The 20,063-nt window shown below is 62.6% G+C and overlaps 2 protein-coding genes and 1 long non-coding RNA gene across 7 annotated transcripts in view; 2 read left to right on the top strand and 1 right to left on the bottom strand.

The window, feature by feature from the left end:
- The first annotated feature begins 625 nt into the window (after nucleotides 1-625).
- On the top strand, nucleotides 626-2,135 carry ID1 (inhibitor of DNA binding 1). Its single transcript, XM_075900875.1, has 2 exons — nucleotides 626-1,207; nucleotides 1,696-2,135. The coding sequence occupies exons 1-2, from the start codon at nucleotides 806-808 to the stop codon at nucleotides 1,729-1,731; spliced, it is 438 nt and encodes a 145-aa protein (XP_075756990.1). The 5' UTR covers nucleotides 626-805; the 3' UTR covers nucleotides 1,732-2,135.
- Nucleotides 2,136-7,941: 5,806 nt separating this feature from the next.
- Nucleotides 7,942-20,063, bottom strand: part of LOC142818814 (uncharacterized) — a 32,500-nt gene continuing 20,378 nt past the window's right edge. The window contains exon 3 of the long non-coding RNA XR_012896462.1: nucleotides 7,942-8,075. This is a non-coding gene — a long non-coding RNA (uncharacterized LOC142818814). The remainder of the gene's footprint in view (nucleotides 8,076-20,063) is intronic.
- The window catches only part of LOC102459969 (bactericidal permeability-increasing protein), a 31,391-nt gene continuing 19,391 nt past the window's right edge, over nucleotides 8,064-20,063 (top strand). The window contains exons 1-3 of one of the 5 annotated variants that reach the window (XM_075900871.1): nucleotides 8,064-9,554; nucleotides 18,322-18,464; nucleotides 19,345-19,459. In XM_075900871.1, coding sequence (XP_075756986.1) covers nucleotides 18,362-18,464; nucleotides 19,345-19,459 — 218 coding nt within the window. In that variant the 5' untranslated portion in view covers nucleotides 8,064-9,554; nucleotides 18,322-18,361. Of the gene's footprint in view, nucleotides 9,555-9,941; nucleotides 11,258-17,779; nucleotides 18,088-18,321; nucleotides 18,465-19,344; nucleotides 19,460-20,063 lie in introns of those variants that run through there. The other 4 variants (XM_075900872.1, XR_012896461.1, XM_075900873.1 and 1 more) reach the window with 4 other exon arrangements.

Below are 20,063 nucleotides of genomic sequence, written 5' to 3'. Positions count from 1 at the left end.
AATGTGCACCAGGAGCCCGCCAGCTGCTGCTTCCCCCCCCCCCCCGGCCTGGATCGCGACGGAGCGGGGAAGCGCACACGGGGGTCTCAGGGACGGTTTCCAGGGGGCCTCGCCGCGCCCGGCAGGCTGCCCCCGAGCAAGGGGAAGGGCCTGTTGTAATCGACGCATCCTTGCAATCAGTAACAGGCGCTGGGTGCGGGGCCGCTGCCCGTGGGATCGGGCCCCCCTCCCCCCCGCTGCTGGGAAGACCGGATCCCGGGCTCGCTTAGCGCTGAGCAAGCCCCTCCCCCCACGCTGCAGCGCTGTTGCATGGGCTGGGGTGTGCCTGTGTTCAGCCTCCCCCCTCCCCCGGGCTAGGTGTGGGGCAGCTGGATTTGCCAGCGGTGGGGAGAGGCATTTGCCAGCACGGTGGGGGGGGGCGGTGTCGGAAGGGTCATTAAGAAGCGATTCCAAGCGCTCGTCGCCTTCCTTTCATCCTCCCCCTTTCTCGGCCATATGCCCTCAAGCTGCCTCCACCTGCAAGCCGCCCCCCGCCCGGGAAACCCTCCCGCCCCGACCATTTGTCTCTGCGCGGCACTGTCCCTTTAAAAGAGTCTCCGAGCGTGCTCCAGGGGGCGGGGCGGAGGGGAAGCTGCGAGCCACGCCCCCTGGAGGATGGCGCCTCGGATTGGCTGCGGGGGGCGGGCGCTGGCCCCGCCCCGCAAGGCCCCGCACTCTATAAGTAGTCGGCGCGGCCGGCGGCGAGCGAGTGCTCCTCGCAGGGTCCTGCCGCCGACGGATCATCGACCCCCCCGCCCAGCCGAGCATGAAAGTCGCCAGCGCCGCCGCCGCCACCTCCCCCGGGCCCAGCTGCGCCCTGAAGCGGGTGCGGCTGGGCGGGGGCGCGGGCGAGGCCGCGCGGTGCCTGTCGGAGCAGAGCGTGTCGCTGTCGCGGGCCGGCGGCGGCTCCCCGCGGGGGCTGCCGCTGCTGGAGCAGGCGGAGCAGGCGGCGGCCGCGGCCTCGCTGCTGTACGACATGAAGGGCTGCTACTCGCGGCTGCAGGCGCTGGTGCCCACCCTGCCCCGCCACCGCCGCGTCTCCAAGGTGGAGATCCTGCAGCACGTCATCGACTACATCTGGGACCTGCAGCTGGAGCTGCAGCACCCGCCGGCCCGCGGCCAGCCCCTGGGGGGCGGCCCCGACGGGGAGCCCAGCGGCGCTGCGGAGGTGAGACGGCCGGACCCCCGCTCCCCAGTCCCGGCTGCCCTCCTTCCCCGCGCCTCTGCTGGGCCCCGGTGCCGCCCCCACCCGCTGCTCTGCAGCCCTTGATTCTGGGAGCCCAGCCGTGCTCTTCCCGCGGGGTGCTCAGGCCGGCCTGCCGTGAGCTTCCCCATAGCAGTGCCCGGGGAGGGAGATGCAGAACGTCCCTTGGTATACAGGCCCTTCCCGTGATCTGGCTGCCAGCGTTGGGGTGGCCCTGTGCAGCCAGCCCCCGCTCCGGCACAGGCTGACAGGGTGGGGAAGAGGGACTGAGAAGAGTCTCTGCCTAGATCTGTGGGGCTGGCCTTCTAAAAAGCCCATCTGGTTGTGGGAGGCTGGAGTGAAGCTAGCTGTTGTGCCTGCTGGCCTCTGAGATGGGGGGGGATCCTGCCATAAGGGCCAGGGGCTGCCCTGTCCCCAGACTGGTGATTTACCCTTTGCCTCCTCCATTCCAGGCTGCCTGCGTGAGCGACAGGATCCTCTGCCACTGAGCCCCTGCCTGGGAGCAGGGAGGACTCCTAGCATAGAGGAGCAGTAGCTTCCTCTGGCTCCATCCCGGGGCGCTCTGGCTAGCGCCCCCCTCCACTGGAGCAGGCCGAAGGGAGAGCCGTGGAGAGGCAATCAGCGAACGAGGGCTCCTGAGCGCGGGCCGGCTGGGATCCTGCCAGGAGGGCCAGGCCCAGTGTCTGCAACAGCCCTGGCGCTGCAGCTGCTGCTGTGACATCAAAGACTCTTGAGACTTTTCTGTACCAGAGACTGTAACTTTATGAAAGCCGAACCCGTATCCTTCTCAGATGGCTGAGGAGATCCCCTGTATTGTATATTACAATGATGCTACCGCGAATATTGTTCTACAATAGCTGGAGTTTTTGTTATTAAACAAATGCTGATTGTTGGTGGAGAGCTGGCTCCTTGTCACCCCTGGCTCCCCTCTGCCAGTCTGGGGGGTGCCTCTGCCCAGTGCTTGCTGTGGGGCTTTGCTGGACTTGGCTCTGTGACCGGAGCTGGTCACTTGTCAGGTGGGGGAGCAGCTGGCAGCTCAGTTGCTTCCACAAGGCCAGGCTGCCTACATGGGTGCTAGTCTGGAGGCATGTGAAGAAGCTGGTCCCAACAGGTTTGGGGGTCACCAGGCCTGGCTTAGACTTGCTGAGTCTGGCTACTCAGGGCTGCAGGCGAAGCCAGAGGGATTCTGCCATGTAGGTACCAGGCCCTTGGCCTTTGAGTCCTATCCCAGAGTGGTAGGGGTCAGGCTGTGTGGGCACCCCCCCCCATCTCCAGCAGTAGGGCTTGGGAGGGCTCTGCTCTTTCTCCAGGGGTGGTGATGGGGGAGGCACCCCTCTCTGGCCTCTGCCTCCACTCCCCTGGTGCCTGTTGAGCAGTGCAATGACTCCTGCAGTGAGGGGTGACTAGACTCCCACGGCTGCTGTAAGCCCTGGCCCAGCTGGCCAGTTTGGGGACCGTTCCAGCTGGGTTGGACAAATCCCTTGATCAGAGGTGTTCAAAGGTGCTCTTCCCCCATTCAACTCCAACCCAGTTTGGGAAGGGGGAGCTGGGGGAGGTGCTCAAACAGCTACCAGCAGTCAAAAGCTACATCTTGAACTTTTTAACCCCACCAGCTGGGCCATGAATTGCCTCCTGTCAGACAGGAGTTCTTGCTTTGGCCTCAATAAATGCTAATTAGGGCACAGTGACACCCCCCCACCCTGACCAATTCATCTGAAGAAGTAAGTTGGACCCCCACAAGCTTATGATCCCAGCTACCTTGTTTTGTTAGTTTTTAAGGTGGTGCAAAGCTATTGAAGTGTTTCCAGTTAGACTCTCAGCTACCCCTCTGAAGCTCTGAAACCTCTTAACCTGGTGGTTCTCCAACAGGGGAGACCCCCTCAGTCTGTTCTGCACCCTATCCTTAGCCGCACCTTTGCTGCAGGTTTGTACTGGGTTCACTGATCACCTGCCCCCTTCTGCTATCTCCTAGGCTGGGCCAAATAGCTAACACCCACCGATTACCCCCTTCAGAGGCTCAGCCCCCCTCCCCCATCAAACTTTTCAAAACTTCCACCAACAAAACTTCTAGGTGAGGGTTTTAACCATCTTCTCTCTCCCCCCCCCCCCTTACAAAGGGAGGTGCGAGGCTCTAGGCAGGGGGTAAAACAATTCTGCTCCGAGGTGTTTGCTGTTCACCAGGCCCCCTCCCCCCAGCCCCACTAGTGTAGCAGCTGGGTGTTCTCAGAGCGGCTCCCTCGGCAGAGTTGCTCTGTTCCTCTTCTTTCCCTTTTGGCTCCCTCCCAGCCCATCTGGAGCCTGGCTCGGCCTGCCTGTTTGTTAATGTTTCAATCAGCTGGCTGCTGCGGAATGTGCAGTTACTTAACCTGAACTTCCCCAGGTGTACACAGGCGCCTCTCTGTCTGAGGCTGCGGGCCCTTCCCAGGCCTTTGGCACAAAGCTGGGAGACACACACTCGCCCCCCCCCCAGCACACACGGCTGCCTTGTGGCGCTCCCGGCCCACCCCACAGCTGCAGCTCAGCCCTGGGAACGCAGTTGCACAAGAGCCGTTACACACACACACAACTCCCTCTTTTCAGCTGCTGCTTGGAAAGTACAGTGCTTCGCCACTTCCCAGCCTTGCCGGGCTGAGAAAATACGGCCCCGCGCCCCTGGGCCAGGGCTAGGTCTTAGGGGCTCTAGCGAGTGAGTTAGAATCCTACGGCCGCTGGAAAGAATCCCCCCCCCTTTTTTTTGCAGTGCTATCTCTTCCTGGGACTGCGATATGGCCCATAGGCCCCTGGGAACAGAGCTACTGGCTTGGATGGGGCTACCACGTGAGGCTCTGCCCGGCCTCCCGCTGGTGTTCCCAGACAGACGCGTTGGAAGTGCTTTGAGATCCCCAGAAGGGAGGCATTGGACAAGTGGGGGCGTATGGCTGGATGCTCTCGGGGCGTTACCCTGGGGAAGCCACTTAATCCCTCTGTGCCCAGGTTCCCCAGGGCAGCCCTTTCTCCCAGCCTCTGGCCAGCTGTTTCCCAAGGAGGTGCGGAGCTCGGCTCCCCACGTGAGCGTGAAACAAGCCCAGCTTCCTCTGCGGCTGGAGCCCTCTGCGCTGCGCCTGGCGCGGCTTTGAAGCGCTCTAAGAATAGCCGGCTTCCCGGGAGGAAGGTGGGTGGCTGAACGGGACGGTGCAGCCAAGGGCCAGGAACAGAAGCGCAGCAGCCCCCCAGCCCTGGCTCCGAAGGGGCCTGGCCGAGGGCAGTGGCTTTTCTTTTCATCCAAAGGGAGCAGCATCTGGTGTGCGGCCGGGCCGAGGTTTTCCCCAGGGCTCCAGCTGGGCTGACGGAAGCAGAAGGGGCTTGTTGGAGGTCCTGCCTGGCGTCGGCGGTTCGGCCCCGTTTGGGAGGCAGGCGCCTGGCCTTGGCTGGGGCCGCGGCGCTGCGGCTGGGCCTCTCGCTGAAGCGGGTGGCGCTCTGGCAGGGCCAGGCCAAAGGGGAGAGGGAACACGGGGCGCAGGGGACACGCCAGGGCTGCCTGCAAAGCCCAACAGGCAGCGTTGCACAGCGAAGGGCCGGGGGGGGAGGAAATTGCATCAGAAGGGGGTTGTGCAATTCCAGCCGCAGCTGCAGGGATGCCTCAGAGGGCGAGCGACGCGCAAAGGGCACCGCAGCCCTGCCTGACGCGGGCCCCTTGCATCCGGCAGGGCTGACTCACACCACCCAGGCCTTCCGGGGCTCCAGCTGCCGCAGCTGGCTTGATTGGCTCCCAGAGCCTGGGCATGAAACTCCCTTCCAGCTCCCTGTGTCATTCGGAGCCAAGGCGGGGGCAGGGGGAGTAGCCAAGGGGTTCCCATGGCCAGCTGGGGCCAGGGAGAACCCGACACCCTGGCTAGAGGGACCTTTGGTTCTTATTTCACCCCCACCCCGTAAGTGAGCCGTGGGGGATGTGAACCAGCCGCACGTCCCTGTTTAACCCCGCACACGCCGGGCAGGCTCAGGACCTGGCTGTAGTGAGCAGTGACAGTCGTGTGACTGGAATCCCGAGCACTGTGGCCCCTTGTAGCCCCGGATGGGCTAGACCAGCCCATGTTCCACCAGGGCGAAGGCAGGTGGGTGGGTGGATGGGGAGGGACGGAGCGGGGGAGACGTCACCTTGTGCGAGGCTGCAGGGGGGCAAGTTAGCGCCCTGAAGGGGCTAAAGAGCCTCCTTCCCCCCCACCCCCCGTTGCAATTCTCAGCTCCCGTCCTCCCCCACACTTGTGGCTCGGGGGCTCTGCTGGTGCAGCAGGAATTTGCAGGAGAGTTTGCCGTGGGGATGGTGTTAGTCTCCCCTCGTGAAAAAAGAGGCAACTCCCCCAACCTCTCAAACGTGCCACGGCCCGGTCTACACCGGCCATACCTCTTGTACCAAAGGAGCGACCCCAGTGCAAGCGGAGGCGGGGTGTGTGCGGGCACAAGGGGGAAGTTACTGGGGGAAGTCACACCGGCCCGGCCCTGGTTGGTCCTGGCAGCGTGTCTCCCTTAGGGCTGGCTGGGCTCAGACAGGGCGAATGCCTTGGTAGTTCAGAGAGGAATGTGGGAGGGAGCCTGTGTATGGGTGTGGGGGGCAGGGGAGGGTAGGTTTGAGTCCTTACCTAAAACCACCCCCTGTTCCATGCATGCAGCTCTGGGCTTCCTGGATCTGGGTCTCTGTGGAGGAAGATGTTACCCAACCTGGAGACAGAACAAACAAGGCACAAGCCAAGCCAGGCGGAGGCTCTGGGTGGGCCTGCGGGTGCTAAGCTTGCAGTGAAGAGAACTGTGAGCTAATTAGTCAGGGAGCAAGAAACCCAGCAAGGGACTACGTGCTAAATGGGACAGTCTGTGAAAATGACTCATCATTGGAAGTAATAATAACCCAATTAATATTTCCACTTGGACGCCACCTTTCATCCCAAGGGATCCCCAGCGTGCTTGGCAAACTAGGTCCAGCGTTCATTGAATCGGCCCCTGAAATGCAGCCACCTCTTGGGTGGAACCTGGCCGCTGTTTACCACAGGTTGGGATGTGAGGTGAAGAAGGCTGCTAGCTGGACGTGTGAGCAGACAAAACCCCCGTCAGGTGATTTTCTGTTGGGTCAACTCCTGCTCCCATTGAATGATCCCAAGGGACAGGGCGGCGGCTTTCGTCCCAGGGCGAGGCAAGGAGAGAGGGGGTACAGGGTTATGATCAGCAGGGATGGTCTAGGGCAGGGGAGGGGAACCTAAGGCCCAGGGGCCGACTGCAGCCCCCGGCTTGCCTGGATCCAGCCCCTGAGGCTCCGGGCTCCCCCTGGCTCTTCACCCCGCCCCCACCCCACTGCAGGGCTGGGGCACACAAAATCTACTAGGCAGGGTCCCCCAGGTGCTGGGGTGCAAGGGGAACGTGGGGCGGGTCTTTCTGCTTCTCAGTCGGGGGCCACGTCAGTGAGGGGAGTTCTTTCGCTTCTCACTTGTGTGTGGCCCCCGACTGATTTTCTGTGGGTCAGTGACCCCCGACCCACAAAAGGTTCCCCATCCCCGAGGCAATCCCTAGTCCTGCTGTGGGTGCAGAGGACCGGACTAGACGATCTCTCGAGAATTGCAGCTTGCAGCCTCTTGGTCACCGTCCCATGGGAAGGGCAGCAAAGGAGAAGCCCCCAGAGCCTCCGGGATTGAAAGCACTTGAGAAAGCAGTCCCAGTAGATCCATGGCCCGCGCTGTGGCCATGCTGAACCCGAGCGGGGCTTTTTCCTCACACGGAGCAACGAACGCCCGGGACCAGCGGAACTCACCGAAGCAGGGAGGACAAATGAGCTCGAGAGCCGAGCCGCGCTGCAGAAGACAGCGCTTGCAGGGGCGGCCGAGCAAGAGGAAGCCGAGGCTCGAGAAATGGGTGGGAAGCGGGTTGGACCAGGCACCTGCGCTTGCGGATGGAACAGCTGTGAGCATCCCCTGCCTCCGGCTGCATGCCCAGAGCCTGCCCTGGGAGGGGGCAGCCAGAGTTCCTGGGAGCCTCCCAAGAGCCGGGTGTCCAGGGTGGGCAGAGTCTGGCTCTGGAGTCACAAGGCACCAACGGGCCCCAGGTTTGTCACTCAGGGCCTGTCGAGCCGCGTTCCCTGGGGTTCTGGCGTCCGCCTGCCCCCCGTGTGGAGGAGAACGAGGGAGCAGCAAACCCCCCAGGCACTGCCTTAGCCCCAAAGCAGGCCAGGCACTACCACTGCTGGGCCGGTGGCAGGTCTGAATCCTGGGCAACGGCGCCCCCTCGTGGCACCTCAATTTGTGACATGCTGGAGCCAGGCCTGGCCTAGTCCCAGGCCCCTGCCAGGCCTACGCTGCCTTTTCTCCTGCTCTATTTGCGCCTTTTATTGCTAAGGACGAGGCCTGTCCCTCAGCAGGGCTGTGTCCACCGGGAGGGGCATGAGGCGAGCTGGCTTCTGTGCCTGTCTTGGCCACTGGCCTGGTATGTGCGCCTGGGAAAGTCACTGCCTCAGTTTCCCCACCTGACACCTATGGACTGTAATCCTAATCCCTCCCTTGGTAAAGAGCTATGAGTCTCGCTGGTGCCAAGGGCTCCGTGCGTGCCCAGGCTGGGTGTGTGCCGCACTGGGAGAAGTCACAATTCCAGGCTCTTTCCTTCTGTTTGCTTTATTTGAGTCCTCTGGCCTCGGAGCAGCCTCTCCCTTGCTTTGCTTCCTGCCCAGTGCTAGATACTGGGGGGTGAGAACTCAGCTCCAGCAGTAGCCATGCGGAAGGGAGCAAAAGACGCAGAAGTGCAGCTCCGTTTCCTGGGCGGCCAATCCCTGGAGGCGCGGCTGCTCTCTTGAGACGGCCCGAGGAGTGTCCGTTGTGCCCTGCGGGTCATGGAAAAGAGGGAGGGTAAAACGTCACAATTGCCTGGCCAGCCCAACCCGCCTGCTCATTCTTAACCCCTGGCCGCTAGGAAGTGAGGCCGACATAGCACCATGAACGGGGACGGCCAGAGACCCCAGGGCGGGATGGGGAGTCGGGGGCCGGGGGGATCTCGTCCTTCTCCGGCACAAGGCGACTGAGGTGCGGTGTTTGGGGCCAGGCTGTGTCTGTGCCAGGGCAGGACAGATGCTGGGGTTGACATAGCAGAGCCGCCCCCTCCTAGCCCCACAAGCAGTGGCTCAGGACAGGGGGGTGGGCTGCTCGCACACACGGGTGTCCCAGGGCTCCTGGCATGAGCGGGGCCGGAAGGTTTTCCTTTCCTGCGGGCTGATAAAAGGGGACGGGCGAGTGGGCCTGCCCCTTTGAAACCCAACACAATCCCTGCCGCTTGCTGGCTCTTTAAGCTCCGCCAGGTGCAGGGAACTCGTCTTTCCACCGCCACCGGCAGCCTCCCTGGTGAGGTGGATGAAAGGCCCCGGCGAGCTCAGCCCCACTCCTGCCTGTGCCCACGCCCTGCCGGCGGATGGCAGGGGAGGAGGGAGCTGAGCTGTTGATAAGTGCTGCCCAGGGTGGCCTTGACCTCACGGCCTGGCTTGGCAAATGCCATCAGAGCTCAGCACCCAGGCGACAATCGTGGGCCACTTGGCCTTACTGTGGGGCCCCTAGCACCGCCAACGCCTCGCCCGCGCCAGGCGGGTTACAGCCCGGCCCCCCCACCTGCCGCAGGCCGACAGGGGAAGGCGCAGCCCCTCCTCCGGGCGCTGTAATAAAAAGTGGGCGTGTCCTTCCTAGAAAGAGGCGGGGCCAACTCACCCCCTCCCCAGAGGCCACGCCCCCTGCTTAGATGTCCCAAGCATTCACCTGCAAGACTTGCCATTGCAAAGGGAAAAGGCGAACGTGCAGAGCGAGTGCAACGCACAGGCGCTGGGGTTGTGTCCCGGTGTGTGCGCCTGGGCCTGCCTCTGTGTGTGTGTGTGTGTGTGCGCCTGGGCCTGCCTCTGTGTGTGTGTGTGTGTGTGTGTGTGTGTGTGTGTGCGTGCGCCTGGGCCTGCCTCTGTGTGTGTGTGGCTCCGTTGTGACAGCCTGACTCGAACCCCACCCCCACCCCGCCCAGCAAGGAACAAGCTAACGCAGCCTCGGGCACTTGGGCGGTTCAGCCTCCCCCCAGGGCCCTGGGAGCCCAGTGGTCAGCAGGGGAGGCAGGTTCCCCGGCAGGACAGAGGCTCTCCTCGTGCTGCTCTGGGACCTGGGCTGCCGGATTCTTGCCCCGGGCTGATCTCTGCTCCTCCGCGGCCGGGGCTGATGCTGGCGGCAGAAGGGACCCATGCTCTGGTTTCCAGTCGCCGGGGCAGCGCAGATGCTGCTCTCCCGCCCACGCTACCGAGCAGAGGCCTTTGCAGCTCTGCTGTGCTCTGCGGCAGGTGAGTGCCTGGCCTTTTGCAGCACAGTTCTCAGCTCCTACCGCTCAGCTGTTGCTTCTGGGGTTGGCCTGGCTCACGCCACGGGCCTGTTGCTGTAGCTGAGGTGGGGCCTGCCCAGCAGCCGCTAGGGATGGGGAGGGATGTGAGTCTAAGATCCCCCTGGGTTTGGGGTGTCTGTGGGATTTGGCCCAGCAGGGCTGAGGTCTGATCCCATCTGCTCGAGTAGACAGACCTGGCTGTGGGGAATCCCCGTACGGAACGAAAGGGTCGGGCATGTCCATCTGGGCTCACTCCAGGCTCCAGGGCCAGGCAGCCCCATTGGGGGACAATCGCATGGGGACCGGTCCCCACAAACTTGCGTAGCAAAAAAAGCAAACATGATTCTGGGCTGCATGAACAGGAGTGTTGAGAGCAAGGCACGAGGAGTCATTCTTCCGCTCTACTCTGCGCTGGTTAGGCCTCGGTTGGAGGATTGTGTCCAGTTCTGGGCCCCACATTTCAAGAAAGATGTGGAGAAATTGGAGAAGGTCCGGAGAAGAGCAACACGAATGATTAAAGTCTAGAGAACATGAGCTAGGCGGGAAGGCTGTTTAATCTGGAAAAGGGAAGACTGAGAGGGGACATGAGAGCAGTTTTTAAGTAGCTAAATGGATGTTACAAGGAGGAGGGAGAAAAGTTGTTCTCCTCGGCCTCAGAGGACAGGAGAAGAAGCAATGGGCTTAAATTGCAGCAAGGGAGGTTTTGGTTGGACATTAGGAAAAACTTCCTGTCCGGGTGGTTAAACACTGGGATAAATTGCCTGGGGAGGTTGTGGAATCTCCATCCCTGGAGATATTGAAGAGCAGGTTGGACAGATGCCTGTCAGGGATGGTCTAGATGGCGCTTGGTCCTGCCGTGAGGGCAGGGGCTGGACTCGATGCCTTTCGAGGGCCCTGCCAGTTCTAGTGTCTGTGATTCTATGGTTCATTGGTTCTATCCCGTCCCCCGGCTGCTGAAACTGCTCTGCCTCTCTCCTGACTCGCTCCTCAACCCCTGGCTCCCCTAGAATCCAACCAGCCCGGAGTTCCCAAGGGAGGGAAAGCAGAGCCCACGGCACCGGTGGCAGCTTGCGCGGAAAGGAGCCGGGAGGGGATGGGGACAGTGTTCTGAAAAGGGCCCTAAGGGAAGCCACATCCCCGGGAACCGTGTTCCCAACGGGCGCCGCAGGGACGCTGCACAGAGGTGCCTGTGTTCTCCCCCCACCCCGCCCCCGGCGCTCAGCTGGCCAGCGGAGCTCACTGGAGAGCAGATTCTAACAGGATGAGCCACCCTAGGATTTGCCGAATGGGGGGACTGGCCATGTCTCTGCGTGCTGGGGAGCCACGGCCCACGAGGGGTGCCCCGCCAGCCTGCCACGCCTTGCCCGCTCGCCATGCACGCTGCCCTGCAAGGCCGGCGGAGCAGCAGCGGCTCTTCCAAACACTGAGCTCTCTGCATACCCGGCGGGGCTGGCAGTGACTCAGCTGGAGATGCCGGGACAGTGACTGTTGTGGGGATTAGGAGCAAGGAATCCAGGCATCTTTCTGGTTCAACCAGACCATCAAGAAGTTGGGAAGCCTCGGACATCAACACAGGCCTTAAGAACAGCAGCTCTCCTGGTGCTGGGACTTAGCCCCACTGGGATCAGCCCGTTCAGACGCAGCGAGGGCTCTGGAAGCAAACAGGTACCAGTTGCATCCCTCTACCGCGAGGGCTCGGAGAAGGGAGACGCCCGTATTTAGGGGGGTGTCTCATCTTCGGGGTTCACATTTCTGGGCCAGCGGCGATTCCCCCGTCTAGCTGTGCAGTGCAGCCGGGAGGACCTGAAGGACGGATGAGGGGCTCGTCTGGGCGGTAATTGTCTGCCCATAGTTGTGCAGAATGACTGGCTCAAGAAACGCTGCGTGGGTGACCCCAGCAGAGCTGGCGGGGTCTCGGCAGAGGGAGGAAGGGTGGGGGAGCAGCTGTGTTCCTCCCAGGGGTTGCAGTAGCTGCTCCGGGCGGAGCTGAGCATCAGGGACTTGGTCTCTGCTATAATAATAGGTTGCACAGCTCAACAGGCGCACACTAGGCAGGAAGGGGCAGTGGGTGCACAGGTGATGAAGTGGGGGAGGTCTAGTTACAGTGGGGGAGGTCTAGGTTGCAGATGAGGACAAATTAGTTCCCTAGCAGGGTGGGGGAGCACTGGGTTGGGTTCCCTAGGGAGGGGGTGGAATCGCCATCCCTGAAGGGCTGTGTCTAGACTGGCAAGTTTTTCCGCAAAATCATCTGATTTTACGGAAAAACTTGCCAGCTGTCTACACTGGCCGCTTGAATTTCCGGAAAAGCACTGACAATCTCATGTAAGATCATCAGTGCTTTTCCGGAAATACTGTGCTGCTCCCGTTCGGGCAAAAGTCTTTTTCCGAAAGACTTTTGTGCAAAAGGGCCAGTGTAGACAGCTCAGATTTGTTTTCCGCAAAAAAGCCCCGATGGCGAAAATGGCGATCGGGGCTTTTTTGCAGAAAACCGCGTCTAGATTGGCCACGGACGCTTTTTCGCAAAAAGTGCGTTTGCGGAAAAGCATCCTGCCAATCTAGACGTGCTTTTCCGAAAATGCTTATAACTGAAAACTTTTCCATTAAAAGCATTTTCGGAAAATCATGCCAGTGTAGACGTAGCCGAGGTGTTTAAGTCCCGGCTTGACCAAGCCTTGGCTGGGCTGATTTCATTGGGCTTGGTCCTGCTTTGGCCAGGGGGCTGGACTCGGAGATTCCTGAGGTCTCGTCCAGCCCCCGGGCTCTAGGATGCTCTGAGGGAGAGCCAAGGGTAGCCGCAGAAAGAGCGTCGTCCCTTCTGTGCACAGCATCAGCAGAAGTGATGGTGCATCTTCACCACACGAGAGCTGGGCCCGTGTCTGGGGACCAGCAGCCTTCTCCGGTCTTAGAGACAGGCTGGAAGTCAGGGGGGTCCAGGGAGCGCGAGGTCTGATGTAGCCTCCTATTGGCTGCGGGGCAATCCGGCTGGATAGTCCCTGAAAGCCTTCCTGCAAGGAGAGCTGGGAGGGGAGGGTAAGCCGGCAGCTTTCCCCCGCTCTGCTTCCAGCCTGCAAACGAGGCCTGGCAAAGCCCCCCGTTTGTCCCACTGGCAGGGCACGGCCCTCGGACCCTGCTGGAGGCAACAGGACTCTCTGCTCCTCTTGGGCAAGACACTGTCCGTAAGCGGCACGAAGCCTCGCGAGTGTGGGCTGGGAGTGCCGTTCACACTGGCAGCTGCTTCAGGCGGGTCGTGGCAGGGCAGACGTTCTAGAGGGGAGGCGATTTTCCAGGCCAGGTTTTTCCACTCTTGGCCAGAGTCGCTGGAGAACGACTCAGCCACGGCCTCCCCGCTAGCTGGGCTCTGTCTCGCGAGGCGGAGCTGGTGCCCGCACTACCAGGCGCGTGTGCCGCAGCTCAGCCAGGTCTGGCGTGGGGCAGGCGAGGTTTGAAAAGGCTGCAAGGATCTGAGCCCGACCGGTGCCACTTTCTGCCAACAGGGAAGTGGGCACTGACACGCTTGGGGTCTTATCGTGGGGCACAGCGCCCTGGGACGCCAGCCCACGAGCTGAGTCGGTGGCAACACTCGCCTGGGGTCAGCGCAGCCAGGACGCCCGTGTCGGGGGGTGGCTCTGAGCGGTTATTGCTCCTGGAGACACTTAAGAGCCCATGGGAGGTGCCCCCCGAGCACGATGCCCCCCAGCCAGAGCGGGGCGACCACAGCAGGAGGTACCTAGCGCTGGGATGACCTGCGGTCACGCTCTCCCGCTGACGGATGTCTGGTGCTCGGCTTGCCACGTACGTAGGCACCGCGCCCCAAGCCCTTGGAGAGATTTCAGCCGGTTTCCATGGGAGGCGGCTGCGTTCGTGCCCTTGAGGATGCCCGAAGCCCCTTGCTGCCCGCGGAGGCTTCCCAGTGACTCCCGACTGCACAGCGCCTGGCTGGCATTAGGTGCCTGCTCTTCCCTCCCTGGCAGGGATCTCGTCTGCGCCATGCAGGCTGAGACGGGGCGTGGCTCTGTGTGTGGCCCAGTTAGCAGAAGGAAAGGCAGCTCCCAGGATTTTCCCCAGGCCCTGCTTTCCTTTGGCTTGCACATCGCTGGGCCCCAGGGCTCGGGGCCGGAAGCATTGAGTGTGAACGAACGACCCTTTGCTCCGTCTTCGGCGCTGCACGGCCCCGGCTCCGGATGGGTGTCGGTTCCTTTATCAGCCACGAGCGTTGGCTGAGCCGCTCCTGGGGCTCCACGGAACCTCCGGGCGGTCCTAACCCACTCACCTAGGCCACGTCCACACGGGGGGTTCAGGGCTGCATGAAGGGGGGCTAGGTGGGCAGCTGCCTGGGGTGCCAACCTATGGGGGGGCTGATGGCAGCTGTAAGGAGCACAGCGCACCCAGCTGCTCCGGATGCGCGGCGCCTGATCGCAGCTGTAAGGGGCGCAGCACGACCCCTGAGCGCCTGGCGCCTGATGGCAGCTGTAAGGGGCGCAGCACGACCCCTGAGCGCCTGGCGCCTGATGGCAGCTGTAAGGGGCGCAGCACGACCCCTGAGCGCCTGGCGCCTGATGGCAGCTGTAAGGGGCGCAGCACGACCCCTGAGCGCCTGGCGCCTGATGGCAGCTGTAAGGGGCGCAGCACGACCCCTGAGCGCCTGGCGCCTGATGGCAGCTGTAAGGGGCGCAGCACGACCCCTGAGCGCCTGGCACCTGATGGCAGCTGTAAGGGGCGCAGCGTGCCGGCGGGGCAGGGCTGTGAGTACACTGTGCACCCAGCACACGCATCGCACGCCCGCTGCCCGGGGTGCAGGAATGGCTCAAGCCGGCCCTGATACTACTAGGACAAAATACACACAGCTCGGCCCCAGCTGACCCAGGTCAGCTGACTCAGGAATGGGTTGTGGGGCTCAATAGTGTCGTGTCGACATCCGGGGCATGTCTCAGCTAGGAAACTATTTCGAAAGAACGAACGTCGATTGAATCACTCCCGGAATATCAAACTCGACCTAGCGCGCCCTTGCTACGGGGACGCTTCCAACCGAGTCCGAGGGCGGCTCCGGGAGCGTGGCGGTGATATCTCGATTTCCAGGGAAGCACTGGGGAGTCGTTCGTTCAAACGACTTGGGGGAGTTGTTATTTCGAAATAGCAGCCCCACGACCGCTATTTTGAAATCACTCTTTCGAAGTTAGCATTGTTCCCCCAGGAAAGCAGGCGTACCGATTTCGAAAGAAACAGCCCGTTATTTCAAAATGAAAGGCGTGGCCGTGTGGAGGCTCTGCTTATTAATTCAACCGAAGGGGGGTTATTTCGAAATAACGCCCTAGTGTAGGCCAGGGCGAGGGAACCAGGGCTCTGGCATCCTCCCCCGCTGGGCCCAAGCCGAAAGGTCTCATGGAAGATTTTTGGCTCTGTAGCTGGAACGGGGCTTAGTGCTGTAGAGGTGCTGGTCCTTTAGGGTGCTGGGAGAGGGACCTTTGGGCGTGTCCAGGGCCCTGAAGATGGTCGTTGTAAGTTCCTTAATTCCCAACAGCACCGGCGCAAGAAGGTTGCAGCCTGTACCCAAAGGCTGGCGAGGCAGCTTCCGAGAGCTGCCGTGAGGGGGGCAGCGACGGCTGGGCAGAGAGATCAGACCAGACTGTGTCGAACTGTAAGAGGCGCTCAGTATAGACCCCGGCCGTACTTCAGGTCTGGCTAAGAGAACGACCTGAACCTCCCCTAGCTACTCCCAGCTGATAAAAGAGGTCAGAGGAGGAAAAACAGCCAGGCTGCCAGGGGACTGTGGGAAGCCTCAACATCCAAGCCCGTGGGCGGCAGGTACGCTAGGCGGGGGGAGGCGTTGCCTTCCCAAAGGGCCAGCCTGGCCCCGCCCACGCTCCGCCCCCAGAACACCTGCTGTAGGCTCCTGGGGGTAGAGTGTTGCTGTTCCCAGCCCCCGCCCTCTCCATCCCCCAGGACCGAGGAGGCTCAGGCCATGTGCTCCCCATGCACCAGGGCTGGGGAGGCTGAGCTGCACACATGCGTCTGCCCTTCTCCCCTCCCTGTGGCGGTGGGGGGATCGCATGTATGGCAGGCTGCCCCACCTCCCTGTGGTGGGGGCGGGTGGGGAGGTGGCTTGGCTCCTGTGGGGGCGGGGCCTCTGCAGAAGGGGCGGGGCCTCTGCAGAAGGGGCGGGGCTCGGGGGCTTGCCTCCTTCACTGCCCGCCCATGTCTGAGCAAGCCAGCACAGAACCCGGCGGAGTTTACCGCATGCAAGACGCTGCGGTGGGTAGTTGCGGGTCTGAGGGCGCCGGTGAGCGTAGACAAGGCCTTAGAGAGCAGACGGGTAAGAGGGGACAGGACTGTAGAATGATGGGACTGTAAGAGCTTAAGGAACTAACCGGCGGCCAGCTCGGCTCTGTCTCACGCTGAGGCAGGAGTAGGTGCCTCTAAGAGGTGTTTGTCTAGCCTGTTCCAAAAACCTTTCTGGGGTTTCCACCACCTCTCTGGCCCACCAGGTCCCATGCGTCACTCGCCGGAGAGTTGGATGTTTTTCCTACTGTCGAACATAAACGGCAACCTAAGCTGACTGCGTCTTCTCCTGCCCCCGGTGCAGAAAATTTGATCGCTGTCTCCTTTAAACGTCTGTAAAACAACAGCTGGCAGGCATCTGTTCTCCCTGTCCTGTAACACCTGGACAAAGGGCCAGTCTATGACATTACAAGGTCGGGAATTCACACCTGAGAGGAGGAAATACTTTTACGTGCAATGGGAGAGGAGACGGTGGAACTCACCGCCACATGGAACCATTGAGGCGAAGAGTTTAGCGAGATTCTAAAAGGGATTGGACATACCCCGGATAACAAGCACATCCAGGGTTAGCACAGAATGGGGGCAGGGCTATTAAACCGCCCGCTGCAGGGTTCAGCTGATTTCTACGAGAAACCAAGCTGAGCCCCACTAAAATGGTATGTTCTCTGGAGCAGGGACTGTTCTGTTCTGTGTTTGTCCCAGGGTGCCCCGGAAACATAACACATGGCATGTCCGCCTGAACCCCCTGCCTTCCTCTGGGGCTCCCGCCTGCCCTTCCCAGCCCGCCCCCTTGCCTGGGCGCTCAGTGCCTCTGCTTGTCCTTGAAGTAGGTCTTGAGGCTTTGAGAGACCTGCAGGAGCAGAGGGAATAAAGATCAGAACGGCCAGACTGGGTCAGACCAAAGGTCCATCCAGCCCAGTATCCTGCCTGCCCACAGTGGCCAGCGCCAGGTGCCCCAGAGGGAGTGAACAGAACAGGGGATCCTCACGTCATCCCTCCCCTGTCACCCACTTCCAGACAAACAGAGACCAGGGACACCACTCCTACCCATCCTGGCTTATAGCCATTGAGGGACCTAACCTCCATGAATCTAGCTAGCTCTTTTCTGAACTCTGTTAAAGTTCTAGCCTCCACCGCATCCTCCGGCAAGGAGTTCCACAGGTTGACAGTGCACTGAGTGAAGAAAAACTTCCTTTGGTTTGATGCTGTGGGTGGAGGACCCCGATGCAGGAGCCAGCCCCCCCGCAGGTGTGTGGCGAAACAGCCCTTGTGGACCCACTGCCAGCTCCGTCACAACAAGGGGACAGGTGGGCCCAAACTGAGGGAGCAGCACGGAGAGCTCGGTGCTGCTTGGGTTTGGCCCAGGGTCCCTGTTCTGGAGGGTCACAGTGGCTGGGGGTCATGGTGGGGCACTGAGGGGAGCAGGCCCAGGGTCCCTGTTCTGGAGGGGCCGCAGGGCCAAATCTGAGTGCGCAATGAGGCAGCAAAAGCTGCTTCTCACTGCTGCTCTGGGACCAGCTCCTGCACCAGGCCTCCTCCACCAGCGATGTCTATGTAGGTGCCACTGGATTGCAGCTAGCACAAGGGGGCCCAGAGAATTCTAGGTCTGGGTGGTGGATTCTCCATCCACCGCCTTCCTCTGCAGCATCAGGTACGTACCACCGGCCCTGTGAGAGTCACTGGGCTAGGGGCCTGGGACTGTGTCGTGGGACTGCGCTCCTAGACCGGGACAACTCATTCCAGCCACCTGGCTGCAGCTCTGTTGCCTGCCTGAGTTTTTAGGCAGAGGGGTGATTGGCTAGCAAACAGTGAGCCCTGGGCATCTGAACGCCCTGCCTGCTCTGCGTGGGGTCTGGGTTCATGCACAGAGCTGCCACTTCCCCAACTGCTGGTGTGAGAAACCTCCCTTCCCTCCTTTGCAAACTGCTCAAAAACAGATCAATTGACTGCGGCTTTCTCTTGGTTTCCCCTCTGAGTCACGGTGTGGGGAAAGGACGGGGTTTCCACCACGGGCTGTAGGAAGGAACAGCGTTTTAGCGTCACAGGCGGGCTCACGGCGGCTCTGGTGCAAGTATCGGGCGCAGTGGGAAGCGCAAGGGACGAGGCTTGCGTGTGCTTTCCAGCCAGTGCCCCATATAAAATGCGGGGTCGTGACTTGGGTTTATCCCTGGGTGCGCACTGTAGCCCTCTCGGCGTGACGGGTCTCCCCAGGAGCTGAGGTACTGGCAAGGGTGGGTTGTATTCTTGGGTGCCCAGGCTGTCGGCCCTGTTCCAGGCTGGCCAGGCAGGGCTGTGGGAGGGAGAAAAGGGGTTTCTCGTGGACCTGGCTCTTGGGGCAAAGGACTGGCCCAAAGTCCTGCTCTGCAGCGGAGCTGGGAATTGACGAGGCCGGTAGCGCCGAGCTGGGTGGGGGGCGCTGGGAGCGCTGCGAGCTGCACATCTTCCTTTCCCAGCTGCAGGGCGTGAGGAGGATCCCAGCGCCGGTCCCCGAGGATGGTTTGGGGCCTGGTCCTTGTTCTGCTGGGCGCTTGCTCTGGGGCGGAAGGAGCCGATGCCGGCGTGAAAGGCAGAGTGACGCAGAAGGGCCTGCAGTACGGTCTGTGGCGCTGCGCGGTTACTAACCTGGTCGTCTTTCACCCGAACCGCGGCCTGGGCTCTGAGCCCAGGGCTTGCCTGCTCCTCTCGGGGCCCCGCCGTGACCCCTGGCCTGCTCCCCTCGGGGCCCCGCCGTGACCCCCGGCCTGCTCCCCTCGGGGCCCCGCCGTGACCCCCGGCCTGCTCCTCTCGGGGCCCCGCCGTGACCCCCGGCCTGCTCCCCTCGGGGCCCCGCCGTGACCCCTGGCCTGCTCCTCTCGGGGCCCCGCTGTGACCCCTGGCCTGCTCCCCTCGGGGACCCCCTGTGACTCCCTGCCTCTTCCCCTTGGGACCCCCCTGTAAACCCCGGCCTGCTCCCCTCGGGGCCCCGCCATGACTCCCGGGCCTCCTCCCCTTGGGACCCCCCTGTAATCCCTGGCCTGCTCCCCTCGGGGCCCCCCTGTGACTCCCGGGCCTGCTCCCCTCAGGGCCCCACCATGACCCCCAGCCACTGTGACCTCAGGACCTGCTCCTCTTGGGGCCTCCGTGACCCCCAGGCATGCTCCCCTCAGGACCCCCCTCCGACCCCCAGGCCTGCTCCCCTTGAGGCCCCCCTGTGATCCCTGGCCTGCTCCCCTTGGGGCCCCACCTTGACCCCCGGCCTGCTCCCCTCGGGGTCCCCCTCTTACCCCCAGGCCTGCTCCCCTCAGTGCCCTGCCGTGACCCCCAGCCACTGTGACCCCCGGAACTGCTCCCCTTGAGGCCCCCCTATGACCCCTGGCCTGCTCCCCTCGGGGCCCCGCCGTGACCCCTGGGCCTGCTCCCCTTGGGACCTCCCTATGACTCCCGGCCTGCTCCCCTCGGGGCCCCGCCGTGACCCCCAGCCTGCTCTCTGATTCCAGGTCAGCAGTTCGGCCTGGAGCTGGCGCTGGCGCTGCTGAGGAAGGAGCAGGTCCCGGATCTGAATGGTTCATACAACTTGCCCCTCATCGGGGTCGTGGGCTACTCCGTGTCCAGGTCAGAGCCCGGCTCCTCCTCCCTGGGGCTGGGGCTGGGGCCGGGGCGCGGCCGTCCCCCCACGCGAGCGGGGCTCCCGGGCTGTCTGCACCGGACACCGCGGGCTCCTCACTGGGGCTCCGGGGGCCGCTGAGAGGGGCTGCGAGAGCTGGTTTAGTGCTGCCCCCCACACCCGCCCACCCACGGCCTGCCACCCCGGGGGCCCCGAGCCCGCACGAGAGGGGGTGCAGCCAGGAGGCAGGAGGGGGTCTCATCGAAGGGGGGTGCTCTCTGTTCCAAGCCACAGATCCTGCCACGGGACCGGCTTCCTGAGCCGAGCCAGCACCACAGGGACGAGGGGCGGCCCAGCTGTGCAGGCGCCAGTCTGAGATGCGGGTTCAAATCCTGCTCCACCTCCGCCCCAGGCCCCCTGTGCGCCCTTGGGCCACGTGCCTTGTGCAAGGGCAGTGCAGCCCCCCCCCCACTGAAATTCTGGGGGGGGGGCCTTTCCCTGTCCCACATGAAGGGGATGGGCCAATGAGAAATCAGGACCTGAGAGTGACAATCTCCAAGGCCAATGTGGAGCAGATAAAATTTTAGGGCAGTCTGATTGACAGGGCCGGCC

This window comes from Pelodiscus sinensis, chromosome 18 (genome assembly GCF_049634645.1).
Source record: "Pelodiscus sinensis isolate JC-2024 chromosome 18, ASM4963464v1, whole genome shotgun sequence".
In the NCBI taxonomy this organism is placed as follows: Eukaryota; Metazoa; Chordata; order Testudines; family Trionychidae; genus Pelodiscus; species Pelodiscus sinensis.
Note: the sequence above shows the minus strand (reverse complement) of the source record. Positions and strands in the feature narration are given on the sequence as shown.

Bases quoted from the DNA above. Each gene is read 5' to 3' on its own strand.
- ID1 (XM_075900875.1), top strand. From the start codon at position 806: ATGAAAGTCGCCAGCGCCGCCGCCGCCACCTCCCCCGGGCCCAGCTGC. The intron at 1,208-1,695 runs GTGAGACGGCCG...CCTCCATTCCAG, and splicing joins AGCCCAGCGGCGCTGCGGAG to GCTGCCTGCGTGAGCGACAG.